Genomic DNA, 23,280 nt, shown 5'->3' on the forward strand with positions numbered 1-23,280 from the left:
AAAAGTTTATCGTGGCTCTTAACTGATGGGCACCACTTCCTTCATTCTACCAGTTTAAGTCTTCCAAGCACCAGAATACAAATGAACCTGGTTCCTTTCCCACTTCTCCCTTACTATTTACACAGGAGCTCTTCTGCCCTCCCCTCAGCTTCTTGGGGATCACCAGCATGGCTACAGAGAAAGGGAGAGCTTTGCAAGGCATATTCTTATGCCAGTCTTCTGTCTGGTCACATTAGCTTCTCCATGATCTAGATGTACAGGAGTACTTATGATAGTAAGCACTATGCCCAGTAAGAAATGTTTATGAGGTCAAGACAACACTTAGGATTAAATTCACCCAGAACCATAACTGGCCAGGATTTTTACCTGTGTCTCAATCAAAGGAATCCCACTAATGCTGCACAGGCTACTCCAAATTTGACCAATACAATTTTGAAAGCATATATTAAATTTCATCAGCTATGAATTTGCACAAGCCCAACAGAAAGGATACTTAAAAATAAGAAGGTCAGTGGATATCTCAAGGTCATCAGTGGCATATGGTCCTGAATATACATCTTCACGCATATAGAAGAAGGTTTCCGCAATTTTCTTTTTTATCTCCTCAGGCCTTTTTTGTGATTCTGAAGATACTTGACTATTATCTTGTTCATCCAAATTGCCTTCTGCACCTCAGAAGTGGGAACATAACAGAAATGTATATTCACCATATGTTTTGGGTTAGTTGCTGATATGTGCACCTAACGATAAAAGGGAAGGATCATAATTCTTTGCCCCCTTTGACAGAGCAATCAATACTTCATTTCTCAAAACAAGAGTCCCATGTCTTAGTAACTACTTGTCCTGGAACAGTCTGCAACAAATACTTCTGCAGGCTTTTAAAAACTTCACTGTAAATATTCAAAACTGAAGAATTTAAACAAGAAACATTTTGAGACCATTTGAAAAATACTGGTTTTAAAACATTAAGACTTTAACTTACCAAAGCAGTTCAGTTGAGGTTTGCTTGGTATTTAGGTCTCCACTTCAGAAACCAAACAAATGTTAAAGTGTCTCTATTCAGTAGCTATTGAATGCACATTGTTACACAAAACAATTATTAAAACCACATATAATGGACCACCAGAAGACACCACTGTCCTCAAGAAAGCAAACTGCTAAAGTGTGACCCGGTGTAGTTCCTCACTGGATTGCAATGCACAATACTGTCACCTTGACTTCCAACTAGTCATAAACACTCGTTAAAAGTAGTTTCCAGTTGTTCATCTCAGATTAAATCTATTTTGTAAGCATTTCATGATGTCCTGACTCTTCTCTCTCCTAGGCATTCCATGAGAAACAAGCAAAAGGGTCAATCACTGAAACTGAATACAGTCTGAGGCTGTTACACTGTTCCTAATAATAATAGTAAAAACAATGAAAACTAGAAAGTACTGGGGGTTTTAAGTTTGTGCCAACATCTCCTCAGTGGACACCAGTTCTCAGCAGTGTTCTCAATGTCTGATTCCAGTTGGTCCTCTTCTTCCTCCTGTTCCTGTGCAGTTGGTGATTCCTTTGAAACACTGATTTTATTTTCTTTTGCAAACTATAATTGGGGATCACCCTCTTAGGTATGAATTCCTTTGACTAATTTGCTCATACATGCCATATTAAATAAATATATCATTCTGTAGTACTAAAAGAATCTCCTCTGTCCAATAACAGACTTCCTGCCGTTTAGCATTAAGTGTAGGGAAGAAGCTTACTTCAAAAAATTGTAATTTAAAACTTAGTGTAAAGAAAGAAACAAACACATCCTATAACAGCAAAAAGATGAAATAGGAAGATCAAACAAATGCCAAAAGTAATTCAGCAATACATAAAAAAATCCTTCCAAAGTGGATTTGTTATTCATGCTACCTGGATCTACTGTGTTAGATGACATTCAGGACACCTGAAATAGACACTGGACAGGCATTTCAAGATGAAAAATATATTAAAAAGAAAAATATTGGCCTCTGACTGAAAGAGTCCAGTGGAGTTAAAAACCTGATTTCAGTATTAGCTACAGAGATAGGTCTAAGCAGCAAAAATTTTCAGAGGAGGGACTTTGAGAGCTGAGGCACAGCAGGAATGGCAGGCACAGTGCTTAGTCCAGAACTTCAATCTGACCAGAGTAAAAATAAAATTTTGTCACTATGATTTGCGTTAGAGATAGACAAGATACACACTTTTTTAAGTAGTGAAAAAGATGTCTTTATTAAACATAACTTGAATTTACAGGGTTTTTTTTAAAGCATCATGCTTAACTGTAATTGGTTGGTAGTAGTTGTTACCTCGTTTGATTAGTTAGTTTGTTAGTGGTGGCCACTGTGCTTACTATGGTTTCTTTCTTTAGAGATGTTTGCATTCTTCTTCTAACCATCTAGGATAGTTTTCACAAGTGCTGTCACAATTTTAAAATTCCTTATGAGAATAAGCAGATTTACACTGTCATGAGATTCTATTCTCATGGGAAATTATCAGGCTAGCTGTTAGCTTAGCTGAAGTAATAAGGTCTAAAACATAGTTTTATAAGGTCTTTCTTTGATAAAGTTTTACTTATATATAACAAAATTTGGCAACACCAAGAGCAGGAACTGGAAATGAAGTAAGAAAGGGGTGAGTGGTGGAAGAAGCCAGAAATTACTGTAGGTTCAGTACTGAAATCACAATGTTATGGGAAAATTCTCACCACTGGGATCTGCGTGTGCATCTTCTGCTGGTTCCTGTTCCATTGGAAAAGATGGATGTCCTCTCTCTCTGGGAGTGGTAAAGAAAACCATTAGTATTGTTGCCTTTATTTGCCATTTAGACCATTTTCATTTCCTCTCAAATGATTTGGGATTCCCAAAGATGCTATTTGTCTTCTGCTGGTACACAAATATGGATAACCCAAAGATATGTCCTACTTTGTAGAGTGAATTAATTGGCTCAGGTTTTAGGATTTCAGGCTCTGAATAAACTGCTACAGCAAGACTCTAATCTAAATCCTGTGTAATGCATTTACTATGTAAACACATGATTTAAATGTGTTGATCTTCTCTTTCATATACTGGGATGGTATCTGCTTTTGAGACAACAAGGCTATTCCTTCATCTTTGTGGTGGACTTCACAAAAATAGCTGGAGATAGACATTCTGAGATCACTTAATATCGTGAATGGAAAAGCAAGAGAGATCAATCTTTAAGAAAACAGGACTTTCTTCAAAACATTTTATAATGGACAACAAATATTAAAAGTTGACACCATTTGAAAAAAAAGGAACAGCTTAATAACACCCCTCCCTCACATGATTTTCATCTTTCAGGCCATCTTTTTTCTGCCTTTTCATTTCATATGTGCTCTCTATTTCCAAATGAAACTCCTTAAAATGCACATTAGAGCAACTTTGTATCAATATTACAACATTAAAAAAACTATCCGAAATCAGAAAATTCACAAGTTGTATATAAAGAAACATGAACATTCAGAATAAGAAATATGGCAGGATGCAAGCTAATCTCTCTTCACTTGTAATCGTAACTTTGATACCACTAAAATTAATTTCCTGTTTCCAGCTTTGGGTCAGAATCCATTTGGAAAAAATATTTTGAGGAATTTCAGGCTTTTCTGATATTTCAAGAAAGGCAAAGTGTCCTAACATAATGCCATCCATGAGAAGGACAAGGAGGACAAAGAAATATTTCAGATATGTCATTCCTTTTGGTATGTAGCCAATCTTCATTCAAAAGTCCTGAGTATCTGCCAGAATCTGACTGTCCTGCAAAATTTCACATAAGAATTACAAATGAGCTTTTATCCCTTAGGAGTGCTGAGAAAAACTTGAAAATAGACAAGCAGAAAGTTTTACATTTAGAAAACAAATGAAAAGAAAACAATTGCAATATGTTTCAATATATTTAAATGAAATTCATGAGTTTTTAATGGGGTAACACAACTGATACCACTGAAGTTGAAGAAATAGTTATAGACCATTTGCATAAATAGATAGTGGAGTGTTCAGAGACCTGAATTCTAATTCCAAACCCAGTAATGACGTGTACAATTTGTATCAGCCATTTCACCTCTGGCTGTATCAGTTATCTCCTGTGAAAAATTAGATAATAACACTTACCCATCTTAGCGAAATGTTTTGATATCCACAGAGAAAAGAGCTATAAGATTTCAAATTATTGTGACTAATTAGCAATCATTTATCTTCTAAAAATTAAAACTATCATAGTTTTCATTATAAATTAATTCCTATCTGGAAAATGCTTTAGGCTGAAAGATGATATGAACATTTCCACCTGCATTGATATCTGGGTTCAAGTTAAAGAAAGATACTGCAGTGTCCACTGTGCACATTTTTGTGAAGATATTCAAGCACTGTGCCAAAGCAAATTTTGAATTTAAGGACTCAGAAGAAGCTCAAGGGGGTAATGTGTCTACTTTGGCTGCAGATTCTGGGTTTCATGAGTTGGCTGATCCAGACAACTCTTGTGCAGGCTCACCATGACAAAGGCATGCATCTCTCTGAATGTTGATTTTATTTTCCTGAGGGGAGTTGGCAGGTTTTTTTGCGAGAGATATCCTAAATCAGAAAGATTTAAGCCTTTTGATACCGAAAACTGAGATAGTGACACATAGAACTGGTGTGACAAGTCTAGTGGGAAAAAAAAAACAAGTTAGCAATCATAATTTTTCTGCCAATGCCTGACCAGAGCAGTATATTTTCCTCCTAGTCTTAGTAAATCAAGACATTGACTTGAAATACTGTACCAGATCCACATCAGTTTCATCATTTCCAAGAACTCAGGAACGCTTTCCAAGTCAGGACTGAATTCAGGTTATCCTTGTTTCAGTGGACAGTGCTACAAGCTGAGAATTTCAGCAAAGATCCATTTTCTTTCAAATTGCCTTTTTCTTAGTTATGTTCTCAAAAGCCACAGAATGGAGAAATGTGTTCATTCAGGTATATTACTTCAGTTTTTCCAAAACTAAATCTTGTTTGTCAATTTTGCTGCCACACAGAATCTTTATATTTGGAAGCTTCTCAAAAATTCTCCTCCCAAATTTGGACATTAAGCGATTTCTTATCTCAGACAATTGTCTCATTTATTCAAAATGCAGTAAATTAAATCAAATGGATGTTTATTTCCTCACACGTAAACAAATACAGTGAGATGACACCACTTACTTTCTATTTTGTCATTCTATACTTTACTTCTTTCCAGAAAAAAGATGTTTACATGTGTAAGCCCCATAAATGCAGTTCTTGCCTTCATAAACCCTGTGACTGACACTTCAACTGCATAAAGTACATGAAATTAAATAATGATCAAAATGCAGCATACAGTTTTACTTTAGAAACCAGAACATATCTAACAGTTATTTTAAGCTGTCTCTGCCCCACCATTAACTGTTTAAGTGTGCTTAAATGACATCACCTATCATCTTTCACATCCACAGAAGAGAGATCATCAGTTCTGACCACTAAATCAGTTTATGTAGAAATAGGAAACTATTACTGCAGAATAAAAGTGCAGTGGTATAAGTACCAGCAATAAGCAAGAGATTTAAAAAATTATCTCTACATTGTGTTACTTCTGCAGGCTTTTTTTTTGTTGTTGTTCATTCCAAAATGTGTTAATTTTTTTGTAAAGTTTTGTAAAGTTTTTTTAAAAAACTTTACCCACCGGTGGGCTTTGGGGAAGGAAAAAAAAAAATAAAACAGGACACTTGGTCTTTCTTTCAGAAGAGATTGTGTTATTCTTTCAGTTGTTTTCATTCCACATGAAGGAACTGTTTGTCCCAGGACTTCCAATCCTGACTCCTCTTAGCACTGCACTGTGAGCCTTCCAGGCTGCACTCTCTGCTCTTTCTGACCTGGGAGTAGCACAGCTACCTAAAACACAGTTGCAGTATTTGGGTATCATGAGGGGTGTCTGCCATGAGGAGCTCCATGCTGATCATCTCTTCCAGGGTGAGGAATCTTCTTCAAATCTAGCTCTGCTTTGGATGTGTCAGGTTTCTTCCCATCTGCCAAGTTTTGTTTCTTTAAATCACTTTCAAGCACAGTCTCTCTTCAGCACTTTTTCCTGAATCTTTCATTTCTTTTTGAAAAACAGCAGACAATCAAACATCTCTTTCAGCACTCCTTTTTGCGTTCAGACCACATCAGAGTACATCAGCAATTTACTGGGCTGCTGATGAGTGCAAAATGGGCAAATAGAAGAGTCTTGTAAAACTTACTTTCATTTTAAAAAAAGTTGAAGTCTTATAGTGTTTATATACAGAAAGAGAAATACCCAAGTGTAAATCAGGCATAGAAACCAGTGCTGTCTGTATATCATTATCCATCAGCACTAGAAAATTAGTAATAAAAGTCAGTTTAGGCAATCAACCCAAGATCCCAAGGAAAAAAAAAGGTACTAGAGAATACGGCTGCTCTTACAACAGCTCGAAGACCTGAGAGCAAGGAGAATAACAGAAGATATCAATTCTCATAGCAGCTAAGTGTATAAATTATTTACTAGTCAAAGACCAAGACAGCAAGGACAAAGCTACAAAGCAGGATCTAGACACATTCTCATAGTCCCATAGTCTCTCTTCTCCCTCATCAGAGAGAGAAAAGACATGGATCGGAGCCTTGCTATTGTTCTCCTCGCTATTAGTATGTTGCACACATGCGAAGTATTTTCCAATTTCATCAGGAGAAATAAATCTAAGTCGAATTTGCAATCTTACACCTAAAGTGTCCCTCTGTATGATCCACATATCCTAGCTCTGCCAAATGCAAGCTAAAGTTTCAAGTCTATTAAAGCCTGTCCTGTGAATAAAGGTTACCAGGTTTTTGCTAAGCAGAAATAAAAGCAGGTGACATCACCAGTTACTTATTAACTTACAGCATAAAGAAAAATCATAAAAAATAGTATGAGAGGAGTACCACAAATGCAACAGGCAATAAAATTAACTGCCTCACAAATGGTGAAGAAAACCCAACAAGTCCCGCGTTTCAGATGAAGTACGGGACGGCCCTGCTGCAGGACATTCATTCCTTTTTAGCGGGGATAGCAGAGGGCAGGCAAGGAACACCTGGCGCTCCAAAGGGCGGGGAGGGAACCTCAGCGGGGCCATGGGGAGGGTGCTGGCACAGAGGGGCCCCGGGGGAGCGGGGCCACCGGGAACAACCCACGGCACCCGCGGGCCCGCCGGGGGCGGCTGTGCCCGGAACGACCGCGGCCTCCCCACGGCCCCGGTACCTGAGCCCGGAGCGGCCGCGGCCTCCCCACAGCCCCGGTACCTGGGCCCGCTCCGCCGCCGCGCTCCCGTCTCCAGGCAACCGCGGCGGCGGCGCAGCGCCCCGGGAGCGGAGCCAGCGGTTGGGCCCGCGGCGCTACCGGGAGAATTGCAGGGCCTGGTGATTGTTTCGCTTTGGGTTGTTCGGTTTTTTTTCTTTAAAGTAACCTCTGCTTCGGCCACGGTTGCAGTCCTTTCAGAACTCAGCGGGAAATTTAAATTAGCGACAGGTCTAGAGGAGACAGTCTTGAGCTGCGCCAGAGGAGGTTTAGGTTGGACATTAGGAAGAATTTCTTCACAGAGGGATTAGATATTGGAATGGGCTGCCCAGGGAGGTGATGGGGTCACCGTCGCCAAAGGTGTTTAAGGAAAGACTGGACGAGGCATTCAGTGTCCTGGTCTAGTTGACATGGCGGTGTTCGGTCACAGGCTAGACTGGATGATCTCGGAGGTCTTTTCCAACCGATCCAATTCTGTAATTCCGTGAATTCTCCAGACGTTCTTCCCTCCCGCAGTCTCTAGCTTGCGCTCACGCGCGCCCCTCGCTTGGGGCGCGCTGCCCTGGGCAGCGCAGCTCGGCTAACTTCCCATACCACCTGTGTGCTTAGCGTATATTATATATATATATATATATATATATATATATATATATATATATATATATGAACCTTTTATATTGATACAATAAATACATGTTTTGGAGTATATACTTTTCATTTTACATATATATCTTAAAAGCAGTTCTTGAAGCTGCCGGCTGGTATTTTGTCTGGCGTTCCGGCGGAGAGTGCAGGTACAGAGGGAGGAGACTGCAGCCGGCGGCAGCGCCCGGCCCAGGACAGGTGCCACGGAAGGGGAGGGACAGTGGGCGCGACGTGCCCGGGCGGAGGAGGAGGAGGGGGAGGAGGACGAGAGCGTGCCATGGCCCCGCGCGGGCGCTGCCGGTGGGCGCTGCTGCTGGCCTGGCTGCCGGCCGGTGAGTGCGGCTCGGGGCTCACGGCCTCCTCCGGAACCCCGGCCCGCCCTGCCCCGGGACATCCCTGCAGGGCAGGGGCCGGGACTCGGGAGGCGCCCTCGGGTTTCGCCCTCGGTTAAGGTGGCCCGGGGTCGAGGGAGCGGTGGCGGCCCCGCGGTGAGGGGAAGGGGAGGCCCGGTCGGCGCGGGCGCTTTTCCCCTCGGTGCCCTTTCCCGCCCGCGGGACTTTCCTGAGGTCGGTACGAAGCCGTGCGGAGACGAGTTTCGCTCGCCAAAGGTGCGGCTGACCTCTCTCCTAGGAGGAAGTGGCCTCCTGCTTCCTGGCAGCCTCCAGTATCGGTCGCGTGCGGCCAGCCCGGCTTGGACCTGGGCGCTGGGCACGGACACGGGGGGATCCCCTCTGGCCTCTCGCAAGCGCCCACCTGAGCTTTTGCTGCTGGCTCAGCAGCCTCAACCTCTTGGAAATTTCTGGGGTAGCTGCAGTGCTGCTGCACCTGCTGGGCCTGCTCGTGTGGGGAGCAGGAGCTCGCCTCTCTGCCCACGAGCGGCCTTCAGCCACCGGAGCTCTCTCTGCCGAACTTTGCGGGTTGCCTGACAGCTTCTAACCTCCTCTTGGATAATAAAGTGATCATTTCACTTCTTGGATGCCTGGGTCTTGGCTGATGGTCTGGCTTTAAATACTGCAGTTTGGTTTTTCACTGAGAACCAGTGAAGGAAGAAAAAAAGTATGGAGGGTATGGTTGTTTATTGTCTTCTTTGACATCTGTATTCCTGGGAGATGCTCTAGCCAAAACTTGGCTACACTGGATCCAGAGGTTCGTAATTTCACCACAGAGCCATAGATGTAGCCAAAACTTACTAGATTGGTGGTGTCCATATTTTTACTTTCCAACCAGGATAAGAAAGATAGTGTCCTGCAGTGGAGTAATGCAGTCCACGTTTAAGAACCAGCCTTAATTTCACAACTTTCCCGTTTTCGTGGAGGAGGTTAATGAGAAACATTGGACATGCAGCAACATCTGTTCACTGGGGAGAGACAGTAGATTTTCCATCCCTTTAGAAAATAAGGAACTTACCCTTCAACTTTGGCTGCTTTGTAGAACAGAGGTAATAAGAAAGCATCCCTACCATAAAGAGATGTGGGTTTTGTTAGTAAAAACCACACAGTGATTTTGAATGTTTTATTCTTGCCAGAGAGATGCTGTTGTAGGAAATCCACAGAAAACATTCTGTTCCCATGAGCCTTGACAAGTCCGAATTCCTATGGGTTTTCATTTAATTGACACTGAGATCAAGGTTTTGCCAATCTTGAAAGTTTGAATTGGTTTCTTGTGATTTTCTGTATTATGACCCCAGAGTCAGCTATTTCACAATGAAAGCTGAAATAAGATGTGTTGAACTACAGTGCTTTTAAATAAAAGCAATTATATCTACCTGTCAGTGGTCTGGACATTGCTGTGCTACAGCATTGTAAAATCTTGTTTTATCTAGAGCTTTGCACAGCTGCTGTTTTTTCAGTGTTTGAGTGCATGTGTGTATATCATATTTTTCAGAAAAGCCTTGGATTCAGGGGTTTCCCTGGCCCTCTCTGCATTTATGTGGTATTCTTAAGGCAAATGAGTTTGCTCTGTCTGTGCTTCCAGCTGGCTGACAAGGAGTCTCATTTCAAACCAGAAACTGAGCAAGTACTGCATTGACAATACCCTACTGCAGAATGACTTGTTCAGGCAGTATGCACCTCTGCAGCATCTTTTCCAGTGTGGAAACTGTGTGTCATATTTGCCTGGAATGGAGTGTGGAGGTGGCAGCCTCAGAGGACACTGAATGATGTTTGCAGTTGTGGTGCAGATGTTACTACGTAGTAGTAGCAACTTGTTCTCTTGCTCTCATCCTGAAAACATGGACTAGAGGGAAAGTCTTTGAATATATGATAAAAATCGTGTATTGGTTCACGGAGACCTGTACAGTTGGTCTTTCCCACTTTCCCACTTTCCCACTTTCCCACTTTCCCACTTTCCTTCCCGCCTTTCCTGCTGGCATGCTCCGCAGTTAAGAAGCAACTAGTACAGAACTGCAATCCCTGCCTGGTTCTCTGGCATGTGTTTCAAACAGGGCATCCCACACTTGCCCTGCACTGTTTGTATTCCCTTATCAAAGGCAACTGGTGATAACTTTGCTATTGTTAATGACAAGCACAACTTACTGTACTATCAAAGTTTAAATAAGATAAAGATGTTTCTGGAGTATAGCTGAACTACAGCATAGCTTGTGAGAAACTTTGTAAAAACTCCCTGAGTGTGTGCAGCTGCTTGGATGGAAAGTGGTGTGGAGGTTGTTGAGTACATAAATATATAATGATAGCTTAATTTAAAAGGGAAAAAGGGGGTAATTGATGTGTGCTGTTTTGAAGTGGTGATAATTAACTGCAGTGCTACAGCCTGAAAGTTGTATTGTCTCAGTCCTGGTCACCACTAGATAACATTATGATGAGTGTCTGAGCAAGACCTTGATAAAATTCATTTGGTATTTATACAAACATATGGTGCTGCAAAACTTTTCTGATTAGGATTAAAAGCCAAGGGAGTCCCATCCTCTGTGCTTCTGGGACAGTTTTCCCCATGTAGAAGGAGGACACAGAATGATGTGCCACGTAGTGGCTGCTCATGCTTTGGACAAAATAATTCAGTCCATAAGGTGGGCCAGTGAAGCTGTCCTCTGTCAGGGAAAGACAGGGCTCATGTTGTAACTAGGGTTTGTAACCCTGGGTGACTTCACTGGAGGGGCTGGGAGGTCTATAGGTGCAGGTCCTAGATGGGGCCAAAGGAGATGCACTTGGGTCCTTGGTCTGGTGCAGGTAGTGTGATGGGAGGCCGGAGGAGTCTGTGGGCTGACGGCCTCCTGCGTTCCTGTTTGCAGGTTGCCTCTCGCTCCTGGTGACAGTGCAGGATATAGAGCGTTACACCACCTTATTCGCCACTGTCATCCTCAAGTGTGACTACAGCACCTCGGCACAGCTGCAAGACGTGGTGGTCACCTGGCGCTTCAAATCCTTCTGCAAGGACCCCGTCTTTGACTACTACTCAGCCTGTAAGTGTCCGGCTCGTCTTCCAAGTAATCCCCCTTCAAGTGGGAAGAAAGGGGAGGGTACACTCACTGCAGTAGTACAGGGGTTTGACCCCTTCCTATGCAAAAACCAGGTAGTGGCATTTCCCTGCACTTCCAAGGAAATGCAGGTCATATCTGTGATTTCCTTTGAAATGTCAAGGCCTCATGAGATTGTAGAAATCCCATCCAAAGCAGCTCTTTTGTCGTCCTTGTCATCGACTCAGAATACAGGGCAGTACAGCTGTGGTTGACACAAGTCGATCTTGACAGCCCCATCTTATGCTTCAGCATGTTTGAAAGCAAGGGCCCTGCAACAAGCGGACTTTAGGATTCCATGGGGCACCTGTGGTGGAGCTGGATACCTGTGACCAGATGTTACTGATTTTAGGAAATAGAGCAAAGACATACATTTTGAAGGGCGTGAAGACTTCTAAGTAATAACATTTGGTAGTGGTGGGAGCACTTCATGTGCAGACAAGTCTGGTGCCTTAATTCAGGGGTGTTTAATATGGTACATAAACTGCATCCCAGGATAACGACTTGATCCAAAAAGGTGATAATCCCTCTATGTTTACTGTTGATGTTGCCTCACCTGGAGTATCATATGTGGTTCTGGGTCCCAGGATTTAAGGATATTAATGTACTTGAATGCATCCAGAGGAGGGCAACAAAGCTGATAAAAGCCCTGGGAAGACACAGCCTGTGAGGAGCAGCTAAGAACTTCGGGCTTGTCTAGTTCAGGAAAAAGGAGACTGAGGCGTGACCTCATTGCTCTCTCTACAGCTTCTTGAGAAGGGGAAGTGAAGAGGGAGGTACTGATCTCCTCTTCCCGGTATCCAGTGATAGGATGTGTGGGAATGAATCAATACTACATCAGTAGCATACTACGTTACATTGTAGTCAATCCTGAAGTGATCAGACAGTTGGACTAGATAACCTTTGTATGCCCCTGCCCACTGAACTATTCTGCTCTCTTCTATTGTTTGTAAACCCTGCAGAATGTTTAGGTAGCCAGCCATAGCATAACTGTACACTTAGAACTGAGCTCACAGTGGGTACTTGGTGCCCAAACTCTTCTTTATGCAGTCTGGATGGGTATGTTGCCAAGTGCTCTACAGCCTAGTCCCCAAGCAGGTGGGTCCTTGGCTCAGCTGATCCTAGCAGAATGTGAGTGCTTTTAGCCCAGGCTCAAGCTAATAGTCCCCAAGAGGGACTTCATGTTCCATTTTAGGTATAGCAGTGAAAGAGCCTTTGACAAGCTTTGTCCTCATCTCTCTTCACTGCGAGTTCTTTACAGAAAATGCTGACTGAATCAGCCATTTTCCCAAATCTCAGCTCCTAAATACTTGGAAATTCAGTGTTGGTTTATGATGTGAGTCTGTCAGAAGAGTATTGTACAGAAATTGCCTCTAGTCCTCCATTAATTCTCCTGTGTGTCTTTACATTTAATCCTTAACTGGAATTAGATGATGGATTATTTTCTGTCTTTATGTGCTCCACAACATGTAATGGGATACAGGAGGGAAAGGGAGACAATCCATAGAGCAGTTCATGTATGTCTGGAGATTTTGCTTGGTAGATAAACACCCTTTTGTTTTAGTTCTAGTACTCCTGGGTGTACTCCTTTCAGCTTCGTACTGGGAGCTGCCTTCCAGCCTACCATCATTAGCTTTTTCTACTGTTATTCTTTCAGTTTTGAGTACAGGAGGCATCTCCTCTGCAGCTCCCACATTCTCAAAAACTCTTCCATTCCTGTGGCTCTACTTCTTTTTGGTTTTGAGTACTCCAGAGGAACTTCCAGTTTGAAGCCATGGTTTGTACTGCTAAACCAAAGCAATTGCACACAATATACTCAAGAATGTCTCTCCTGCTCACAAGACGATAGAAATTGGTCTTTTGAAATAACTTTTGACATCTCTGATGATGTGTGTTTGTAGCATACCAGGCTGGTTTAGCCCTTGGCCAGGACCCCTCTGACGACTGCAATGACAGCCAGCGGAAGGTGCGCATTGTAATCCAGAAATTTGGGCTGAAGGACCCTGTGCTGGGCATCGACTACCAGCAGCGAAAGATCACCATTCAGAACCGTGAGTGACCTCCCAGGCAGGCAGTGAACTCAGGAACTGTCCAATATCTGGGTTTGCTAAGTGAGGATAACCTGGCTAATGTCATCTGTAGCTTGTATACTGCACATAGTAATGGAATAAGAGCAGTGAAGGGCCCTGTCCCCAGCTGGCCTGAGGGTGTTGGAGGCACTTCAACTTAAGGCTGAGCTGAGGATGCCAGAGCATTTTGCTGAAGAGCACAACAGCTGAGGAGCTCAGAGGCTAGAAGACAGTTCATTCTACCAAGTCCTGCATAATTGTCCAGGTGTGTTATGTGCTCCCTGCCGTCCATGGAGCAATAGATACTGTTTCTGCCAGAAGAGCCATTGAGATTGCTGACCTAAGAGGGACAGTGATCTGTGTTCAAAACCAGTAGGGTTGGCTCCCAGCAACATAGAAAACATGGACTGGCAGTGAATAATGTTTGTAGGAGCTCTCAGTGGACTCAAATGAGATTATTTGAAGGTGATGGCTATGCTTGGGAAGAGGGGAGATGCATTACTCTGTGTCTCCTGCAGACAGAGGGCTCTTTTCAGGTGAAGCCTGAAATAGTGTCTGTCAGTCATAAATAGCCCACTGACCTCTCAGTCCCTCTCCCACAGGAGCAGACCTTGTCATCAGTGAGGTCATGTGGTGGGACCATGGCGTGTACTACTGCACTGTGGAAGCACCAGGAGACACCTCAGGTGATGCGGACAAAGAAGTTAAGCTGATTGTTCTCCGTAAGTGCCTGTGCTTTGTTGCCAAGATACCACCTCCTGTTCTCCTCCACACCAAGACATCTCCAGCAGTGGAGAGGTGCTCAGTAAGCTACCATGGCCAGATACATCAGGATCAATCATTTTTCTCTCTCCTTCTTTTCCCACAGACTGGCTCACAGTACTGCTCATCATTCTCGGTGGCTTCCTCCTCCTTCTGCTGATGGGGATATGCTGGTGCCAGTGCTGTCCCCAGTATTGCTGCTGCCACATCCAGTGTGGCTGCTGTCCAACACGATGCTGCTGTAATCAGAAAGGTGAGATTCAAGCAAACGTGCATCCAATTATGGCTTCTGTCAAGACAAAAGCTTGGCTGGCAGCTTGTTGCGCTACACTTTCTGCCTTTTGCTTAGCATCCATATTAACAAAGAGACATTTCTTTGGCCAGTGTGACCTCCAAGACCATCTAATCTGAAATTAAAGGAAGGAATCTCAGATACATGGAATCTACCTTGTTCCTCTGTGTCCAACTATCAGAAGTTCCTCCTCACTCACACCTGGTTACCAGCTTCTCTCAAACCATCCAGGGTACAATCAGTTCCCTTGTCTGGGTAGCTCAGGACTTTTCTTTCCTGTCTTGTGGTTCATATGCCTGTGCATGTGAGAAAGGCAAGCAAATGCCTTGGTACTAGTCTCCAAACTGCCTTACTTTCAAGTGTGTTGCTCTGAGAAGAATTACATAAAATTTGGAATTTTTTTACCTGTATGTTTTCTTCAGAGCTGTTCCTTCTACTAGAAAAAGGTATTGTTCCGTTTTCTTTGGAGAAGGAAGTGAGAAGAAAGTGGAGAAAGATAGTCTCTCTTGTTGTTCAGCCTTGCAAGTACATTCTGAAGTTTTGAGGGTCAAAAGAAATTCTGTTGTGTTTGCTTTTATCAATAATAAAGTTTCTGCAGCCAGACCCTGTTCTTTTAATTAGGCTACTGTTTGAATTTTGGCTGTTAATTTCATATAACCTCTGCATTCCTGTAACTGAAACTGATTAGCAACAAGTAGACTAGTCCCCCTAAAGCTTACACAGTCTGACAGTAACAAAATACAACAAATAAGTTTCTTTATCATTGAAATCACCAGGTTCTTCCCCAGATGCTACAAGGAGTGGATTTATGAACAAGGATCTCTGTTTGAGGTTTACCTTTACCTTCAAAACAGCTATTTAGTATAGCTTGGGTGTTAGTGAGCTGTGAGAGTTTTAGATTTAAGCTTAATTTGCTTAGCCCTTGCAAAAGTGCACAGAACATCTCTTTTATTGCTAAAACCAAAACTAAACATTGGAGGTCTTACAGGTTGTTATGTAAAATGTGTAGTGCTGAGGAGGCTATGGAAATCTGGCAGAAAAATCAGTTTCTGTGAAGGGGGAGAGAGGTGATGGAAATGAGAGACTCACACCTCCAGAATTCCTAGTTCTCAGCAAAAATGAGATTCAGAGTTTGTGTGAGCTCCTTTCTGTTTTACTGTGCTACGGATTATAGCTCACTCCAGACTGCTGCTGTTACTTCCTCCTGTTAAAGAGGAGGAATTCTTGCAGGATTTTCTAAACCTCTCCATATTCATGAGAGAAGGTACAGACAAGTCCAGCCTCTTCGACTGGATGCTGGATTCTGTGTCTGTAATTTCCATCGAAGCTGCCTGCCCTCTGTATCCACTTGCAAAAGATCCGTGTGCCTTCTCCTCTCTGCTAATACACCTTCTCTTTACTTCATCCTGCCTCTGACTTACTTTTTTGACCCTCCAAGATATTAACTGGAGGCCTTAAAAACACAAGAAGATAGATTCAGGGGACATCTTAAAACAATGACGAAGAATAACATTCCACACAGTTGAAGAGAAGGCAGAAATCCTCACCTGAGTATGGTCACAGGGTGAGTGTGGATGCTTCCTTCCCCGTCTTTGGCCACTAGAGGACAGCGTGGATCTGCTGAACAGTCACAGGTCCCAGTGAGGCAGGATAATCCTGGGTGCTGTGAATCATGCCATTAATGAGCATGGGTTTGAACCGAGCAGTAAAAGGAGTGCGTTGTTTGAGTAATTCAGGATCGATGTACAGAAATTAGACATGCCCCAAGAGCAAGCCAATTACATTCCCCATGGAAAGCTCTGAGAAAAGCCCATCAGAGTAAATACACATATGACCTCCTTCTGTTCCTATTTGTTCCTTTTCTGCTTCTGTTCTGTTTCTATTTCCTTTTCTTCTTCCAGTAATGAATCAGGGAAAAATAGGATATACTTGCACCTGGGTCTCACTAAGTTGCAAAATATTTTATTTTTATAATTGGCCCAGCAGTTGTTCAAGTCTGTCAAAGATGAAGAACAAATTTTTCCAACACGTAGTAAGTAGAGGGAGCAACACAACTTTCTGGCAAACAGGGTAGGAGTTTTGGAATTAGGGTGAATCTGACCTTCCTCAGGTAAATATGTTCACTTTAAAAAGATCTGAAACTTCTGTTTTGCAGATGGGGAATCAGAGTATATATTGGATTCAAATTGGAAGGCAAAGTATCTGGGGAAGGGAGAAGGGCTGTTAGTAATGAAGGAAGACCAGGTCTAATTCTGGATTTGTTCAGCTGTATGGAGAGATCAGAAAATGACAGGGACAGGATTACTTTGTTACTAGTGACAGCCTCCCTACCTTAAGAGGGAGAATGCTAAGCAGGTATGCCCACAGGTGCTGGACCTCTTACTCCTCAGAGAAACACTAAGGTCAAAACTCCAGGACATGCACTCAGCAGGCATTCTTAAGGTAATAACTGGAGGAATGGGAGAGGGAGAGATAAGGCCTTCCCCTTCTATTTATTCCTTTTCTTTGTATTCTTTCTCTCATCCTCTAAATTTGAAACATAAATTGTAAGGATATCCCTTGGGACAAAAAAAAAAAATAAACAAGTTTGACATAAAGTTCTTGGAAGCTGCTACCTCAGACCACACAGCTTAGAGGATACCAGAATATTAGGATTAAAACCCCTGAAGTTTCCAGCTTTGTAATTCCCTCTGGTTGAAGCTAGACGGGGGAGGGGGAGGGAGTTTGCAGTGGAGAATTAAGTGGAGCTGCATGAACTGTGGAGAAAAGGAAGGACGTGTTGAGAGGCATGGTCAGTCCCTCTTTTTCTGCAAGTGGGGCTCTGGTTAATCCAGTGAAAGCTGAAGAAGGACATGTTTAGTAACTGGAGTGTTACCTAAAGTGGAGAGCTCAGTCCCAAAGAGCATGCAGTCTAAATGCTGCCTACTGCAGTGAACCCAGGGGACAGAATTAATTGGAGCTTAGCTGTAGCCTGGTTTCTTAAAGAAGCAAATCTTATGCAGTCAACTTCTCTATCTCTCCCTTGTCTCTTTCCCTCCAATAGCTTGTAATTTCATCAGCCAACTTCACCCAGATTGATCAGAGGGGTAAAAGTCTCAAAGGCTGTTATGTTCCTATCTGTTTCTTGAACTGTAATGTTTTGTTCATGCCTGACCAGACAAGAGGCTGCAGTGAAAGTCTGTCACTTCTGAAACCCCAGGAAAGCCATAAAAGATAATTTTTTAAAGGCGCTGTTGCTGAAAAGCTTCAGCCAGTAATAACAGACAAACCAGGCTTTGTAAGGTCAGGGACTTGCAGAATTTACTTGCTTGTAAGCTTAAGTTTTGATTGTTTGTGGAAGAAGAAGTAAGTTTCTGTGAGATGTTTTAAGGTATTCCCCCAAAAGAAGCAGCAATGAGCTATGGTGTGAAGGCAAATGAGCTTGTCTGTGTTGAGGAGGTGAGATAGAAATGCTGAAAAAAGGAAAGTAAATTTGGAGTCTGACCCTACGCATAGGGGTCTTGAGTTGCAGTGGTGGGAACCCTGTGAAAGAGAGAAATTTCCACTGGACACTGGACATTGCTGTTGAGAACAGGAAATTTGGTTTGTTCATCACTTTGACCGCACTGTCTTAGAGGATTTAATTTTAGCAGTCATTCTGAGGTAAATTATGGAGTGACAAAAAGAATGGTCAAAAGACTAGAAAGGGAAAAGCTGGACAGTGCACGTCTGAGCGCCTTTTCTTTGTGAAACAGAGAGAAAATTATGGAGTGTAGAGTGGAAAATATGATCTGGACAGAATCCACATCATGGTGGCAAGGAAAGGTCTCATTTAGCAGCAAATCAAAGCCAGAAGGGGAAAGGATCAGTGATGAGGTAAAAGAATTTTGAGAGATAGAAAACTGTTGCATGTCTTGATGTAAGAAACATTATTTCTGCAGCTCTATTCATAATGACAGGGTAAGTAGAAGTCTTAACTGAATTGTGTGCTGCATACTTAATCATAGTGTTATTTGTTCCAAATTGCTGGGACTGGAATCAGAATGTTAGGCAGTAAAGCTTTTCTTCTGTTTTAGGTACTTTTTGAAGATGTACAACTTTGTATTCCAATTTCCTGTGCTCTGTTTTACCTTTGTCATAGGGTAGAGAGAGATTTTAAATTTGTGAACTTCCTGTACCCAAAGGCTACAGCCTGTGAAGCAAAATGGTAAGTGATCTGCAAGCTGTGCCCTCTGGACAGGTGTTGTAAGCATTCTTTTTCTTTTACAGTACTGGAACGGCATCACTTCATGAAGCGGGCTCAGGCACTTGCACCTTGGTTATCACCCAACGTATTCTACGGAGCTGGTGACAGGAACTCAAAACTTTCTTCTTACCAGCTGAACCCTCTGCTGCAGCAAGGTGAGACCCTGGGTACCATTTCAGAGGGGAATCAAGATGAGAAATAGGTAACTTCTTTGGGAAGTTCAGCATTGAGGCTTTAGCCTCTCTACCAGGAAAGAGAGAAAGATGTTCCTAGCGTGACTGCATATTCTAGAATGATAGCTCCGCCACATCTGCAGTGCACTATAAACTCGTCTAGGTGCATAAAAACAGCCTGTTATCCTAAGTGTCTTTCTGGGCTCAGTGCTGGGTGAAGCAGTTTAACACTAACTGAGGTGTATCTGTACTATATCCCAGCGACTGCAGGGTAAATATACCCAGCTTATCTTGCTTTGTGTGGCAGAGGAGGGTACTGTCTCTTTGTTCTGCTGTGCTGGTCAGGGTCAACTCCTTATAGCCAAAACTGACAGGACAAGTGAGGTGCAATTTGTTTGAGTTCTTATCAAATGTCTAGTCTTCAAATGATCAGGGCAAACTGCCTTCTGTGCAACAGATCTAGCCTGCATGCAGCAAAAAATGAAGGACTCTTTAACGAACCACGGAAGAATTTTCTTGTCCTTTTGTTGCTTATATCTGTACATACGTGCGTGTGTGTGTATGTGTGCATACGTATAAAAATTTTCAGTTTTTATTTTCATTTTCCTTTGCAGTATTTCTTCTGGTTCAATGAAATGCAAAAGGAAACACTATGGTCTCTGATTATTTGTAAATAAAATATGGTATCAGTGCTGTAGGAAAGAAATGTTCCTCTAAACACACAGACTATATTTCCAGGTGTGGTGGACTTCTTACCTCAGTGCTACCTAAAACATGTTAGATCATGCTACAGCTCATTAGTTACTAATCTTTGAACAATACCTTATTTGGTCTGGATGTGCTAGTTGTGGTGCCTGAGACTTCTGCAGCTCTTGCAGTGAGGTGGAGCAGGAGAAGAGAAACAACTCAGCCAGGATCATGAGTGCAGAAGGGCCTTCTCTTCAGTGTTTCCTCTTGACTTGCTGTGTTTTCCTGTGCTTTTATCCTTAGATGTATCTCTGCAGAACAGTCTTCCAGTGGTGCAGCCACAAGCCCAGCTTTCCCATAACAATGGTGTTTTGGACTATCTGGAGTCTGAAATCCAAAACCTGAACATGTCCCAGCTGCGGCCACCCTCCCACCAGCAGCAGGCTGTGCAGCCCAGCTTGCTGTCCTCACTGGGCTCCGACATTGTGCCACCTCCTCTTGCTGACCACATCTCCTCCATCCATGGGAGCAGCAACTCCTCACGGCCACAAAGAGCTGTCCGCACCCCCAGGCCCTGGGACTCTGCAGCAGAGAACAGAAGGGAAAACCGGAGGTGGCCCTTGCCTTCCAGTGGGGATTCTCATTCCAGCTACAGTCAGGAGCCCTGGGACAGGCAGCGAGAGGATCATCCTCAGAGGCAGAGGACAGGTGGCTACAATAGCAGGCCCCAGCACTCCAGACGGGATGTGTCACCCCCACGCCAAGCTGAGAGGGGCAAGAGCAGCAGCAGCTTCTATCCGGAGGAGACCAAGGAGCGCTCCAGCCACCACCGTAGTGGGAGGCAGGAGCCCGGGGGAAGGCGAGAATATGAGCACCATGCTGGGAGGAGCAATTACTCCGGCCAGATGCGGCACAGCTACTCCCCACCCTCTTCTCCCAGGGGGTCGTGGAGCTCCTCAGAAGAGCAAGTCCGTGTCCCGGTGTCGAATCGCAGGCGGAGGAACCGCAGGTCCCGGGAGTGGCCAGAAGAGAAACCCCCCAGTTATCGCTCCTTAGAAATCATCCCAGCTCAAGACAAGAAGCACAAAGGCAGCGCAGGGACCCGCTCGGTGAGTCAGATGCCTTTGTGCTTTCCTATCTAAGGAAAAAGGTGGGGTTTAGGGAGTGAGAGGGAGTGTTCGCTACTTTCTGTAGCCTGTTGTCTTTCAAACAGAGGCCAAGGAGCAAGGAGTGCTCTGCTCTGCACAGCATACAGAAGAGGCTCCTGAATACTCACCTTTTGATAGGCATTGTCTGGATGTAGTGTGTTGAGGGACAAAGTAAAAAGTCAAATTCCTGGAAGTGTTCAGTGCCAAGTTGGATGGGGCCCTGAACAGCCTGGTCTAGTGGAAGGTGTCCCTGCCCAGGGTAGGAATTGGAACCGGGTGATCTTTAAGGTCCATTCCAACCCAAACCATGCTATGATTCTGTGATTCTGAAATAAATTAAATCCCCTACAGGATTAATGGGTGACATATTATATTCCTGTCCATGTTATATTCCATGTCACAAGGTGACATGTTATATTACTGTCTTCATCCAAAAGCTTTTGGGATTCTCTGTATATATTGGTGTTAAAATAGCTATTCTGGTACTAACTAGTGAGAAAGCACTTCCAGACTAGGCAGCCAGCATCCATCCCTCTTTAACCATCTCTGGCGTTGGTTTACTTCTGATTTCTTTTAAAATGTGCATGATATTTTTAAGATGGCACATACGGGAAAACATCCAGGTCAGATGGCTAAAGCTACATGAAATAGGCTTTAAGGTCATGGGTGGCATGGATGAAAAATGTGTCATTCTCCAGACCAGGTGGAAGAGGATGACTCCCTTCTTGGGACTCCTGAGAACTGAACATTATGTGGGCAGTGAACAGTGAACAGCTACTGTTCACAGCTCTGCTTGTCAGTTTGCATTGGGATTAGACTTCAGGTAGCAACCTAAGTGTGAAAAGCTTCATATCCAATTGCTAATCTCCAAATTAGACAGTGTATTCCCCCTGAAAAAATGAAGATGCTTTTAAATCGAAAAAATGTTAAGTGCCCTTATTACACATATGAAGAATTTTACCAGGTGGGAGTATTTTGAGGAGCTGTATGTTGCACATTACCATTTTCCCTTCTGTGTTGTAGAAGGAATTGCAATTCCAGTTCCAGCTGGAATGTGTATATGTATGAATGGTTTTTGTTATGGTGCTCAGAGCAGGTAGGAGGACATGGATTTTCATTCATCATTCCTTGTTCTTGAATCTTTTATTTTCTCTTGCAGGACAGAGGAAGTTCCCACAGTGGAAGAAGCATAGTCATTTAATGTCAGTACTGAAAGAACTAAGATTCCCACTGGACTCCTAATTTTTCTACTAATTAGGTTGAGATGGCTGCTTTTGATTGAACAGACAAACAGCAAGAAAAGAGATTAAGCAGCTTCCCTTTAGACTTACAACTCTGAAGAATATATATCTAGTGCCATGAAAGCCATACATAACCTATTTTTATTGCCGTGATTTAGAAACTGAGGTTGGGCTAATTTCTAATGGGCTGAGGTTCGTTGGAAACATTCTAGTAGAATTTTCATTCTAGTAGAATTTTTTTCAGCAGATTTTTTACGTAAACAGTGTATTCCCAGTCTTTAATGAGAGATACCAGTTCTCTTTAAGTGCAGTGGCACTGCAGGGAGCCCAGTCTGTAGAATGCTGGTGCTTTGCACACCAGTTAGCAGAGAAAGGTTCCAATTTTCACAGAATTGTAAAGTCACAAGACAGCAGAATAATTTAGATTGGAAGAGGCCTCTGGAGGTCATCTGATCCAGTCCCCTGGAACCTTTGTGGGGAGAGGCACAACATCTTTTTAAGGCCTTTTGTTGTGCTTCAGAATGTGTAATGTTTGTTGCTTCTGCCTGGCTGCTCAGCATAACTGGGGCAGTTGCTTCCTTTTGTTCCCACTAAGCCTCTCTGCCAAACAGGAGGATCACAGTGTTGTAAGAACGTTGAGTGCCTTAATAAGGTGTCACTGGCATGTCTGCAAATTGCCAGCTTTGCTCTTCTTTATTGACTGAAACAACCTGCTTTACTTTGAGCTTAGACCTTAGTGCCTTAAAAGACACTTGTTCTAGCCTTTCATCCAGACTTAAATTTATTTGTAAACTTAAAGGGCTAAATTTACCAAGGTTGTCCTTCCCTACATGGGACTGAGCAATTATGACTGATCAAGTATGGACCAGAATTTCCTTCAGCTCAAGGAAGCATGGTTTTGGTAAATATAACTTGCCTAAGCCATGTACTCTTCCATACATTTTACATTCTCCCTTTCCTCTCTGTGCCATGTATCATATACATGGGGTGGGATGAAGGGCTCTGAAGAAGTCTTACAGTCACCATTTTTACTACTGACACTTACATCAACCCTGCATGTGTGGTGCATTTGATCTGGAGCTGGATTGTAGGGTTTTCTCAGTTCTCACCCTAACACTAGAACACCACATTTCTCTATGTTTTGAGACCAGTTGTGAAGGACAACTTGTCATTTCTCCTTGATGTGATCAATCCACCATTTTAATTTAAAATGTGCTGGAGAAATAGAAGCTTTCTGGATGCTGGCTGCTTCCACGGGAAACTG

General features: G+C 43.2%; 2 protein-coding genes across 2 annotated transcripts in view; one reads left to right on the plus strand and one right to left on the minus strand.

Annotated features, from left to right (window-relative positions):
* CFAP44 (cilia and flagella associated protein 44) overlaps positions 1-7,819 on the minus strand; it is a 42,364-nt gene extending 34,545 nt beyond the window's left edge. Inside the window, exons 1-3 of the mRNA XM_014878579.2 lie at positions 7,308-7,819; positions 2,714-2,781; positions 494-665 (exon numbers count right to left, since the gene is read on the minus strand). Coding sequence (XP_014734065.2) covers positions 494-665; positions 2,714-2,756 — 215 coding nt within the window. The 5' untranslated portion in view covers positions 2,757-2,781; positions 7,308-7,819. The remainder of the gene's footprint in view (positions 1-493; positions 666-2,713; positions 2,782-7,307) is intronic.
* A 344-nt stretch (positions 7,820-8,163) lies between these two features.
* On the plus strand, positions 8,164-22,074 carry ILDR1 (immunoglobulin like domain containing receptor 1). Its single transcript, XM_014878580.2, has 8 exons — positions 8,164-8,279; positions 11,195-11,365; positions 13,321-13,470; positions 14,091-14,210; positions 14,357-14,503; positions 18,791-18,922; positions 19,931-20,736; positions 21,935-22,074. The coding sequence occupies exons 1-8, from the start codon at positions 8,225-8,227 to the stop codon at positions 21,974-21,976; spliced, it is 1,623 nt and encodes a 540-aa protein (XP_014734066.2). The 5' UTR covers positions 8,164-8,224; the 3' UTR covers positions 21,977-22,074.
* The last annotated feature ends 1,206 nt before the right edge of the window (positions 22,075-23,280 follow it).

Source organism: Sturnus vulgaris, chromosome 2, assembly GCF_052056855.1.
Source record: "Sturnus vulgaris isolate bStuVul1 chromosome 2, bStuVul1.hap1, whole genome shotgun sequence".
Taxonomy (NCBI): Eukaryota; Metazoa; Chordata; class Aves; order Passeriformes; family Sturnidae; genus Sturnus; species Sturnus vulgaris.

Excerpts from the sequence above, each read along its gene's own strand:
- ILDR1 (XM_014878580.2), top strand. The coding sequence starts at position 8,225 with ATGGCCCCGCGCGGGCGCTGCCGGTGGGCGCTGCTGCTGGCCTGGCTG. Across the intron at positions 8,280-11,194 it reads GCTGGCCTGGCTGCCGGCCG|GTTGCCTCTCGCTCCTGGTG; the intron begins GTGAGTGCGGCT and ends TCCTGTTTGCAG. Across the intron at positions 14,211-14,356 it reads AGTTAAGCTGATTGTTCTCC|ACTGGCTCACAGTACTGCTC; the intron begins GTAAGTGCCTGT and ends CTTTTCCCACAG.